This window comes from Nanorana parkeri, unplaced genomic scaffold (assembly GCF_000935625.1).
Source record: "Nanorana parkeri isolate BGI_ZX_2015 unplaced genomic scaffold, ASM93562v1 scaffold488, whole genome shotgun sequence".
NCBI lineage: Eukaryota > Metazoa > Chordata > Amphibia > Anura > Dicroglossidae > Nanorana > Nanorana parkeri.
Window position 1 is genome coordinate 345506 of NW_017306756.1, and position 11961 is coordinate 357466.

The 11961-nt window shown below is 45.4% G+C and overlaps 1 protein-coding gene across 1 annotated transcript in view; it reads right to left on the reverse strand.

Annotated features, from left to right (window-relative positions):
- The window catches only part of LOC108790601 (serine/threonine-protein phosphatase 6 regulatory ankyrin repeat subunit B-like), a 66309-nt gene that overhangs the window by 10574 nt on the left and 43774 nt on the right, over positions 1 to 11961 (reverse strand). Inside the window, 6 exon segments of the mRNA XM_018560910.1 lie at positions 1 to 17; positions 267 to 391; positions 1460 to 1606; positions 3095 to 3193; positions 3839 to 3940; positions 7496 to 7702. The exon segment at positions 1 to 17 is cut by the window's left edge and continues 185 nt beyond it. Coding sequence (XP_018416412.1) covers positions 1 to 17; positions 267 to 391; positions 1460 to 1606; positions 3095 to 3193; positions 3839 to 3940; positions 7496 to 7702 — 697 coding nt within the window.

Here is an 11961-nt window from a genome sequence, read left to right on the forward strand (position 1 = left end):
ATCATCTTAAAGTGACCCTGTAAGGAAGGCGAATTTTGTACACACATACTAGAGCCCATTATCCTACCAGCATGACTTTGGAATGGGAGAGGAAACCAGAGCACCTGGAGGAAACACACACAAGTACAAGGAGAACATGCAAACTCCATGCAGATCATGACCTGGCTGATATAGAAACCACACACCCCAGTGCAGCAAGGCACAACCTCTAAGCCACTGTGCTGCCCATATCTATATAATATACTGTATATGTAAATGTAATAAACTCATATTAAATTGTTACCTGCCGACTGGTCGCAGCATCCACCTGAATTCCCGGGTAGTTCAGCAAAAGCCGTACAAGACTTTCATGGCCGGACTGGGAAGCCATGTGCAATGGAGTGTATCCAGACTGCGGTGGAGAATAACAGAAATCATTTCTCAGATTGGTTAGAAATAGAATACATGACCACTTTGGCCCTCCCACCTGTACACCCCCTGGGGACCTGAGCAATTGTAAGCCCCCTATGTGATAAGAATAAAGTTAAGTGTAAAAAAAAAAGTTTCAAAAAATGAAAGTTACAAAATTTTTTTTTGAAGTTACACATTAAAAAAACACACACAAAAAAAAGTTTAAGTCCCCTGTCCCCACATACGCATGCAAACATGCGTCGGGTGCACCTATGTGCGACAATGACGATTGTGCCCATTACGCCACACATGTTACAGATCCACGCAAACGTCGCAGTGAGAGCAATAGTTCTAGGGCCATCAATCACTGTTAACACTAAACTGATGAGCGGTAAATTATTTTAAAGCGTCGCCTATAGCCAATTTTGGGTATTGTAGTTTTTTTTGCGATTTTGCGGGTGCGCTATTTTAAGGCTTGACATGTTTGTTGTTTATGTACCTGGGAAGGAGAGATAGAAGGGCCACTTCAGGAGAGGGCTCTTACGAATCCCCATATAGGTGGTTATAAATCTCAAAAATCTTATGCCAGTAAGTTCTGATCCAAGGTTAGGCAAGCTCAGCCAGGCCCGGCGCTACCGCAAGGCAAGTCAGGCGGCCGCCTGAGGGCGCTGCCGGGTGAGGGCGGAAAAAACAGGGCATTTTGACAAGTACTTGTAATCAGCATGCCAGTTGTGGGGAAACTACAAATCCGGTCATGCCTCTGGGAGTCATACCTGTGCCTTTCGTAGTCTGGCAATGCCTCATGGGACTTGTAGTCCCATGACAGCCGGAGGGCTGTGGTTGCCTATCCCTGTTCTAACCTCTTCCTTTTTCACCGAATAAAAGGCTTTTTGTTGGAGTCTGTGTTCCGCACTGGAAAGATCACCCATCGCTTCCTGTGCCAACAGGGTGCATACTAAAGTGACCTCTTAATCAATATTATTGCGTCTTACCTTACCATGCCGTGGTGATTATTGCAGCTTGATGGGTTGAGGGCTTTGGGTTAAACAGTAATCTTTCCATGTCTTACCTCTCCACTATGTTCCTTCAGGTGTAACATGTCCACAGCAGACTTTGGAGGTTCGCTTTGTATCGTAGCCGGAACCTTTGTGAGAATTTCGCGGACAAAATTCAGTTGGCCGTAATGAGCCGCGATGTGGAGAGCCGTGAATCCAGTCTGGAGTGAGGAAAGATGTTGTGGTAACGTTGGACTTTTCCACAATTTCGGTAATAATAGTCTAACCATAGCTGTTATGCCCACCTTTGTGTGTCACAGCTCCTCCTACTACATTCTCCATCATATAAAATAAAAAGAACCCAACAGGGAACCTCATAATAGAACTCAGATCCCACCAAGAGATAGAAGGAACTATGTCAGGTGGTTTAACTCTCCACCATCAAGATCAAGTGAAGTATCTGTTGGTAGGAATGGTTGGCTACAGAGTACCCTGTCTGAATTAACGGGGGTCCCAAAAGGTCCTGGGAAGGAAACTGAACTGAGTGTCCAACCACATAAGGTTGGCGGTCAAGAGCACTTTCCTAGTGCCGGGATCTGAATGGTCACAGTGCCTCCGGATTTGAACGGGTCACCATGTCTGGCCCTGGGATGGGAAAGCAGAGAGCACGCGATGTGTGAACACCCAACCCAGGGGTGCCAGAGAATCACTATGGGTATAGGACCCCACTGTATTATATTGGCACTAGCTCACAGCACTCTAGCCTTATCCTGCACCGTGCTTCTTGGCCAAGCCTTTTAGCTAGCTTGGAGCAATGTTTTGATATCTAGGCCAGAAGACCTGCCTTGTTTAGCATGTGGCCCTTATTTCTTTTTATAGCACTCATTTTAGGTACAAATGCTGTTTTTGGCCCCATAGAAAGCTGGAGGGTGTGGATGCCTTCGGGGGTCGGCCTGATGTTAGGGGAGATGTTCTGTGGTCTTTGGGTCTATTGGTCTCTCCCCATCTGGGGGTCTTTCTTTGAAAGAGCCCTCAAAAAGCACTTGGTGGACCAGCTCCGGCTGGTCCCTAAGGAGTTAGGTCGCCTGGTTTCGGGCCCTGGGCTGGGAAAGCAGAGAGCCTGTGGTGTGTGGACACCACACCAGGGGTGCTAGATAATCACTATGGGTTTGGGACCAGGGGTGCTAGATAATCACTATGGGTTTGGGACCTCACTGTTTGATATTGGCACTAGCTCACAGCACTCTAGCCTTATTCTGCACCGTGCTTCTTGGCCAAGCCTTTTGGCTAGCTTGGAGCAATGTTTTGATATCTAGGCCAGAAGACTTTGCTCACACAGGGCTTGGCGAACAAATTGCCTGGCAGCTAAGTGGCGAGCAAATGCACTTTTTTGTCCCAAAGAAAGCTGGAGGGTGTGGATGCCTTCGGGGTTCGGCCTGGTGTTAGGGGAGAGGTTGTGTAGTCTTTGGGTCTATTCATCTCTCCCCAACTGGGGGTCTTCCTTTGAAAGAGGCCTCAACAAGTACTTGGTGGACCAGCTCCAGCTGGTCCCTAAGGATTGGGGTCGCCTGGTGTGGGCCTAGGTACCTTGACCCTGTCAGGAGCCTTGTCCCCCGAGGATCCAGGAAATCAAGACTCTTCCCCTTTGGAGGACTAATCCTTTAAATTAAATTAAGATGCATCATGGCTGCTCTTTCAGAAGACTTTACCTTGGTGCTGGTGATTCGGAAGGAGACGCTGCCCTTTAATGCTTCCAGAACATTGATGTGTCCATTCTTCGCAGCCAGATGGATAGCCGACATCCCCTCCTGCCACAAGGAAGCCAGTTAAACTTTGGAAAATGTCTGAAAATGTTACTTTGGTGCATTAAATAGATTTGTTCCCGATTGAATGCCTTTTATCGGTAATAGCATAGACCAGGGATAGGCAACCTTGACACTCCAGCTGTGCTGAAACTACAAATCTCATTATGTCTGCCTTTGGGAGTCATGCCTTTGGCTGTTAGTGTCTTGCTATGCCTCATGGGACTTGTAGTTTCATCACAGCTGGCGGGCAGAGGTTGCTTACCCCTGAAATAGACAGTATAACCCACTGGTCAACACTCAAGCTGTGGTGGAACTATAAGTCCCATGAGGCATTGCAAGACTTTGACAGCCACAGGCATGACTCCCAGAGGCAGGGGGATGCTGAGGTTGCCTGACTGGGAGGGGGAGCATTTTTGGTTTTCTAGGTGCCCAGGCAGGGGAGATCAGAGAGGTGGGAGATCGCCATGCGTGTGTGTGTGTGGGAGGATCTTCAGCATAGCTAGACATTGGTACAGTTTCCATAGCGGTTGTGGGGTTGGGGGGGCCCTGTCAATGAGGCAGTATGAGGCCCCATGATTTCTAATGGTGGCCCTGAACGTGCATACATATATGTTGCATATTATTTTATGCCCCTTACACCAAACGTACCTTATCTTCATCGGACGCCGACGCTCCAGTCTCCAGCAGAACTTTCACGATGCCTGTGTGTCCCCCCGCTGCCGCCAAGTGCAAAGGGGTGGAGTCACTGGTCTGGAAATACAAGCAGGAAAACAGACAAGACGCCAAATGATACTTCTGCAACATTAAAGTCTCTAAAATCTCATATAATCTCAATAATTCAAAAGTCGTATTCAATGTCTTTAAATCTGCAGCTTCCATTACAATAATCCCCAGTGATCCTGCCGTAAGTGCCCTTGTTCAGGCACTTCCTGTTATAGGGTAACAACGACCTGTCCCCATCCCCCAATTGTGTTCCTGTGTTGTCACCCTGGCACATTACTTCCAGTGGAGACTAAAGCAGCTTGGTGACAATGTACAGACATTGTCACGATCAAGAAGCCGGTGCAGAGCAATGACATGCAGTGGTCTCTGGAGCGAGTGCATGTAGACAGGAAGTGACAGAATGAGGCTGCAGGAGATCAACAGCACTGATATACACAAGCATGATGAAAAACAGTGACAACAGTGTTTTCTAAAAGGCTGTATGTCCATGAAGACTTTCCTAGCTAATGCCCATATGTGATTCTGAAAGACCTGAAATACAATGAATGAAAGGGGCAGGCTTACAGCAGTCATGCTGGGGAGAAAAGAGGTAGATGATGCTGGACATCCTCCAGACAGGAAATGAGGCGGGCTCTATCTGGCTTGCTGCAGCTTCTAATGTACATTGTGAGAAGCTCGCAGCGTGCAGTGACATCAGAGGAAGCAACTTCAGTCGAGGAGAGGAGGCGGTACAACCGTGCAAGACTGAAGGGGAGGCCGGAGATCAAGCTTAAAATATTAGCCTGACTTACATGGCTTTGTGCTTGTTCCAGGTCACGTGGAAAGCTCTGAAGCCAGATACATATTCCTCTCTGTAGCGGAGTAAGTTTAGCATTCAAGGGATTTTTGTTAGGTATTTGACCTCAATTTGATGATCGGGGGAAGGGACCCTTACATAGGTGCTCAATGGGAAGAATGCTCCTCACATTGGTGGTCAGTGGGAATAATGCTCCTTACATTGGAAGTCGATGAGAGGAATTGGTGGTCAGTGGGCAGAATACTCCCTACATTGGAGGTCAGTGTGAGGAATGCCCCTTGCATTGGAGGTCAGTAGAAAGAATGCCCCTTACATTGATGGTCAATGGAAAGAATGCTCCTTACATTAGTGGTCAGTGTGAGGAATGCCCCTTGCATTGGAGGTCAGTAGAAAGAATGCCCTTTACATTGGTGGTCAGTGGGAAGAATGCTCCTTACATTAGTGGTCAGTGTGAGGAATGTCTCTTACATTGGAGGTCAGTAGGAAGAATGCCCCTTACATTGATGGTCAATAGGAAGAATGCTCCTTACATTGGTTTTCAGTGGGAAGAATGCTCCTTAAAATGCTAACCAGTGGAAAGAACGTCTCCTACATTGGTGGTCAGAGGTGGGAAGAATACCCTTCAGATTAGTAGTCAGTAAATAGAATGCCCCACATACAAAAAGCTGAAAAGATCATTGCCATCAGTGGTGACTTATGTGAGAGGCACAATCTGTTCATTAATAAAGGAACCCCTAGCAACCTCTGGAGGAACCCTGCCTAAGAAAGCTTACTTAGTCAATTCATGCAATAAAGGATTTCTGTCAAGATAGACCTGGTGGAAAGTCCTAGCAAATTGATGTTTCATTTTGATAAGTCACACATTTGTAGCAAAGGGTAATTTATTATATAAAAATATGGAATAGTGTTTTTCATTTTGAGTCGCTGCTGGAGGTGCATGGAGTTCCGGGTAGAAACAGATTTGTTTGACCCCAGTTACATGAGCGTTATTTGATTACTGAGCTATGAGAGAGTATGAATTAATATGAGAGTATGAATTAAAAATCTCCCACAATCAGTCACAGAGTTGCTGTTTGTGGATGCCCCTCCCAAAGATTGAGTTCAGGTATTTACAATGAAGGGCACGGGTAATGCTGCAGCATACAAGGACATTTTGGACAATGATGCTCTTCCAACCTTGTGCTAATATTTTGGTGAACACCCTTTTCTGATCCAGCATAACTGTGCCCCTGCGTACAAAGTCAGCTCCATTTAGATATGGTTTGATGAGTTTGAAGTGGAGGAACTCAAGTGGCCTCAACAGAGCCCTGACATAAAATCTACTGAACACTTTTGAGATTAATTGGATTGTGAGCCAGGTCTTCTCATCCAACTTCAGCACCTGACTTTAACCCTATGGAATACCTTTGGAATTAATTGGATTATGAGCCAGGTCTTCTCATCCAATAGCAGCACCTGACCTCAACCCTACTGAGCACCTTTGGGATGAAATGGATTGTGAGCCAGGTATTCTCATCCAACTTCAGAACCTGACCTCACATATAGTCTTCTGGCTGAATGGGCACCAGTTCCCACAAAGTCTCATGGAAAGCCATCCCAGAAGAGTGAAGGTTCTTATAGCTGCACAGTTGCTTAGGTACCACTCCATTTTTACTCCATATTAATCCATATTAATGGCCATTCCCATGAAATGGGATGTCCAACAAGCTCATATAGGTGTGATGGTCTGGTGTTCACAAACTTTGGCCATAGAGAGTAAATCTGTGGCCACGTCAACTAATCAGACTTTCTACACTACATGTTACCAACCAGGGCTACACACAACAAACATTAAGACTGATAGCAGATGGCAAACTGTATGGAAACCATTATCACTATGAGTAGAATTTATCAAAACTGGAGCAGGCAGAATCTGGAGCAGTTGCCCATGGCAACCAATTTATTTATTATTTACAATTCATATCTGACTGCAATGCCGCATTAGTAGCCATGTCTCCAGGTTCCTTGTTGTAAACTCTCAGCCCATGCTGAGCTAAAGTATAGGTAAAACTTTTTTTTAGTTTTGGATCATGTAGGAAAGGATTAGAACTTCAGTCAAGTTTTTATTGCTCCAAACAGACACATCCAAGAGGCGCTTGGACCTCAAGAATTATTGGTTCAGTGTAACGAAGAAATCAGCATCATTCAAAAAGCTTACTGGCTCTGGTATGGCTGGCAACCGGACTGAAACTCAAAGCATAAATCACAAGAGGAGCGCCAAACCAACTGATTAAAAGGGTCCAAGTCACGTTAGTAATTTGTAATATGATCACATGAAACAGCCAACGCGCTTTGGGGTCAACGCACTCCCCCTTCATCAGGGATTGAGGATGGTTATGCGGTCTTAAATGGACTCAGGGAAACTCAATGTTACAGGTGACTAGATAAACAGATCTGGGTACCTGAGTCCAATCAAGCCCTGATAAGGTTTCCAAGCCCTGATGAAGGGTGTGTTGACCTCTGAAACACATTGAATATTTTCTGTGATCATACTACAAATCATTAAAGCGACTTGGAATCTTTTATCATTTGTTTTGGTGCTCCTTTTGAGTACTGATGCTTTACATTTGTATTGTTGTCTGCATGACTGCTGGGGAGATGGGAGAACCTTCAAAGGAAGCCACGATCTAACAATAGATTCGTCTTTAGTTTTTGGCTTCCTGTATTTGTCATTGTAAAATGTGTCAATCCAGATCAGGTTATACATCATATTGCATGTGTGCAGTGATATTCTGGCACATACGCACCTTGTTCCGTGCCGTTGTCACGCCGCTACTGTTGAACTTGAGCAGCTCTTTGATGACAGCGACGCTGCCCTTGGCGGCCGCAATGTGGGCGCACGTGGAGCCGTCCATGTTGGCGGACGTCACTTGCTCAGGCCGGTGCTTCAGGAACAGCTTAACGACTTCAGAGTGGTCATTTTCCGCAGCCAGGTGGAGGGCCGTCTGCCCGTGCTGACATTGTTACAAAATATAACACGAGAATGTTATTAATATTAAAACTTTATTTCTGTTAAGCAAAAAAAAAGGACAACATTTTAGATGGTTTTTAAGCATTCAATGGGTTTTAGTTGGGTCCTAAGTCTTCAATTGTCTTGGATGCGTTTTTTTGCCAGATAATGGCCTCATTATTTTTAGTTCCTCGTGTTTACTTGTGGTGGAAGTTTAGCTCCAGGCAGAACAGATCCAGGACAGTTGTTGAAATTATAGTTACATAGTATTTGAGGTTGAATAAAGACATAAGTCCATCAAGTCCAACCCATTCTAGAAACCTCAGGAGCCATAGAAAGCTCATTGATTGCTTAAAAAATCACCTTAAATGTTGTCTATTTCCCCCACGACTCCAATACATCTGACCAAAACAGTAACATTTTGCCAAAATCTCATCTAAATTTCGGGGAAACAAAAACTTTCAGTATAGCTCATCTCTACAAGTTGCTTTAACTTCACTTCTCAACAAAGCAGAGATCTGGAACAAGCACACAGGCCAGGAAAGTCAAAATTATTAATATCGAGCTTGTTCCTGGTTAGAAACTCAAAGTACTGACCCCGGACCCGGAGGAAGCATGAGAGTCAGACAACCAGCATTTCCAGAATGAGAATTCGCTAATGCCAAGCTCCGTGTTTCTGTAGGGTTACGCAATAGTAGGTAATGGCAGACTCCATGGGGGGTTATTCACTTAGTTGCAGAAGGCAGCCGACGTTCGGCTATTCACTCCGGCTCAGTACGGCTGATTTTGGCTGTACATCGGCTAAAATCAGCCGTACTTCGGCTGCCTTCGGTCAAAAGAATTGGCTGAGCCGCAGCTCCGGCAGCTCACTCGCTGCTGTTCGCCCCTATTCTCTTTGGGGCCAAACGGCAGTAAGTGAAAAAAAAAAACAAGTTGAAAAATTATTTTAAAAAAGTAAAAAAATAGAAAAATGTTTAAATAAAAAAATAAATTTTTTTTTTAACCAGTTGACATCCGCGGTGTTAAACCCCCTTCCCATCCAGGCCATTTTTCAGTATTCAGCGCTGCGGTACTTTAACTGACATTTATTCCGTCATGCAGCGCTGTACTGAAATGAATTTTATACCCTTTTTATGCGTGCCCGCTAGGGGGCGCGCGCGAGCAGAAAAAAATTGCCGTCTGGAGACGGCAACCCACAGATGCTGCAGTGCCGTCCGTCCGTTTTTTTACTACGGGCGGACGGCAAGAGGTTAAAAAATGACTCCCGCCGCATAATGAAGCATCTGACAGATGCCGGCAAAATAAAAACAATTTGTTGAATCTAGTGGTGACAGCTAGTTTCGCCCAACTGTTTCCTATTGACCGACACCTGCCAGAGTCTTCTAGCAGGTCCTGGCCAATGAATAACAACTGGACGGAGGTCATTTGGGGATGCTGATCTGTCATTACAACTGGGCGGAGCGAGCCGTGAGATCACGTCTGGCATTGCCCAGCTGTCATTTACATGGAGATCGGTCGGCTTTGGACGACCTTTCTCCACACTTCGGCTGTGAATACGGCTCAGCTGAGCCGAAGCATATGCCTTCGGCTCGGCTTCCTTTGGCTGCTGTACAGGCTACAGTGAATAGCCCGTACAGCAGCCCTGCGGTTCGACGGAACCGAAGGGCTCAGGCGGCCAAAGCGAGCCAAAGGATCAGCCGAAGCTACGGCTGTATCCTTCGGCTCCATAGTGAACAACCCTACATGTTTCTGTACATATACATACAGTATATACATATATGCCCCATAAGGAATAAAAAGTGCTCATAGAGTCAACAGCGGTGGAAAAAAAACACGGAGGAAATTCTCTCTGCCTTTTCGGTTAAACATCAAGGTCACGACTTGAGTATTGGCGGCCCAGGACAATCAGAGGGAGGAAAGGGAGCAGCACGAAGGGAAGTCCTCCGCAGACGTCTGATCTCCTGCCGGGCCAACAATACAGGAAGGGATACTTAGCATGTCAGGCCGGTGGTCCTTTCAAGTCTGAGATGACACTTGTGCATGAGGTGTTGGTCCTGATGTCACCCGTCACATATGCAGGCGATGTGCGTCACCAAGTACAACAAACGCCTCACGCACACGTGTTGCTGTATACATCTGGGCTCTGGGGAGACTCACAATCACCAGAGAGGAATCTGCATTCCTAACATACTTACTACAAGGTTGAGAAAAGACAAATGCCCATTAACGTGTATCTAAAGTCATAGCTGGTTCTGGATAGAGTAGGGTTCTTTATGGCTGTCTGACTACGGAGATTTCCCCTAGCTTCCAATCCTGAAGACACAGCAGAAAGTGTTAGGAAACCTCAAGGGACGGGTGTCATCAATTAAAGATTACCCTTTATTACAATTGTAACGTTTTGTGTTTCCCATTATGGTATCTACGATGTCTGTCAAGGTTCTCATTGACCCAGGTGGTGTACCTAGTAGTAGTTGGTGACATTCCACTGGATGTTCTGTAATGTTGAAGACATTTCATAGCTTATCCAAGCCACTTCTTCAGTTCTAATGAGTGTCAGGAACATACGTCAGCATTTATAGCCACATAGGTTGCACAGGCACCTCCATCCAGTCACCACGGAATGTGGCCAAGTAGCTGTTGATTGACCAATGACACCAAAGGATAAAATTATGTAACCAGAATGGGGCAGTTCCACAACTTTCACATCTCCCATACTGTTCTTGGGCAATCAACATCTGCCTTGATATCTCTGTGAAGGTTCTCGTTGATCCGGGTCATGGTATAGCTAGTAGCAGTTAGTCACATTCAACTGGACTTGGCCTGTAATGTTGAAGATGTTTCATAGCTTCTCCAAAAAACAGCAGGTTGCCCATCAATGCGTCAGTTTTAATGAGTATCAGGAACATACTCCAGCATTTATATTCACACAGGTTGCACAGACACAATGACATGTGTCCAGGTAGATGTTGATTGACCAAGGACACCAAAGGATGAAATTATGTAACTAGAATGGGGCAGTTCCACAACTTTCACATCTCCCATCCTATTCTTGGACCATCAACATCTGCCTTGATATGTCTGTGAAGGTTCTCATTGATCCAGGTCATGGTATAGTGAGTACCAGTTGGTCAACTGGACTTGGTCTGTAATGTTGAAGATGTATCATAGCTTCTCCGAGCCTCTTCTTCAGTTCGAATGAGTGTCAGGTACATACCCCAGCATTGATATCCACACAGGTAGCACAGACACCTTAGTCCAGTCACCATGGCACGTGTCCAGGTAGATTGATTGACCAAGAACAGCAAAGGATGAAATTATGTAACTAGAACAAGGCAGATTGTCAACTTTTATACTTCCCATTTTGTTCTTGGACCATCATCTGCCTTGACATGTCTGTGAAGGTTGTCATTGTGATCCAGGATCTTGGTGTAGCTAGTAGTAGTTGGTGATATTTAATGGGACTTGATCTGTAATGTTGAAGACGTTTCATAGCTTCTCCAAAAAACAGCAGGTCACCCATCACTGCTTCTTCAGTTCTAATCAGTGTCAGGAACATACCCTGGCATTTATATCCACACAGGTAGCACAGACACCTTAATCCAGCCACCATGACATGTGTCCAGGAAGATGTTGATTGACCAAGGACACCAAAGGTTGAAATTATGTAGGTCAGTTCCACAACGTTCACACCTCCCATCCTATTCTTGGACCATCAACATCTGCCTTGACATGTCTGTGAAGGTTTTTATTGATCCAGGTCATGGTACATCTAGTAGTAGTTGGTCACAATAAACTGGACTTGTTCTGGAATGTTGAAGACTGGGCCAAGCTTCAGTATCTTGCTAGTATCTTGCTAGCGGGAGATTCCTCCATCCACACAGTTTACCGTAGATGGAGGAATCTGTTGCACTTTTCCATCTGACCATAGAAACCTGCAGATAATCTATAGGTGTATGGCCAGCTCTAAGGTTGGGTTAGGGGCTAAGACTCAAGTTCCACTAATAAAGCATTGAGATGACCTTTATAATGAGGCAATTGTCCAGGTGTCCAGGTTTCAATGCAGCAGAAACCCGGACACAAGATGTTAGGCAGAAAGGGGCAACCAAAATTAAGATAGAGGCCACTAAAAATAGTGATAATTACACATGAATGGGCGGAGCTATTTACATATGAATAAGCCACTACTCATTCTCCCCAAAAATGTCTGCACGTCGCTTGAGTGTTTGGGTTTCGCTTGAAGAAAAGGTGGCAACCCTAATGGGG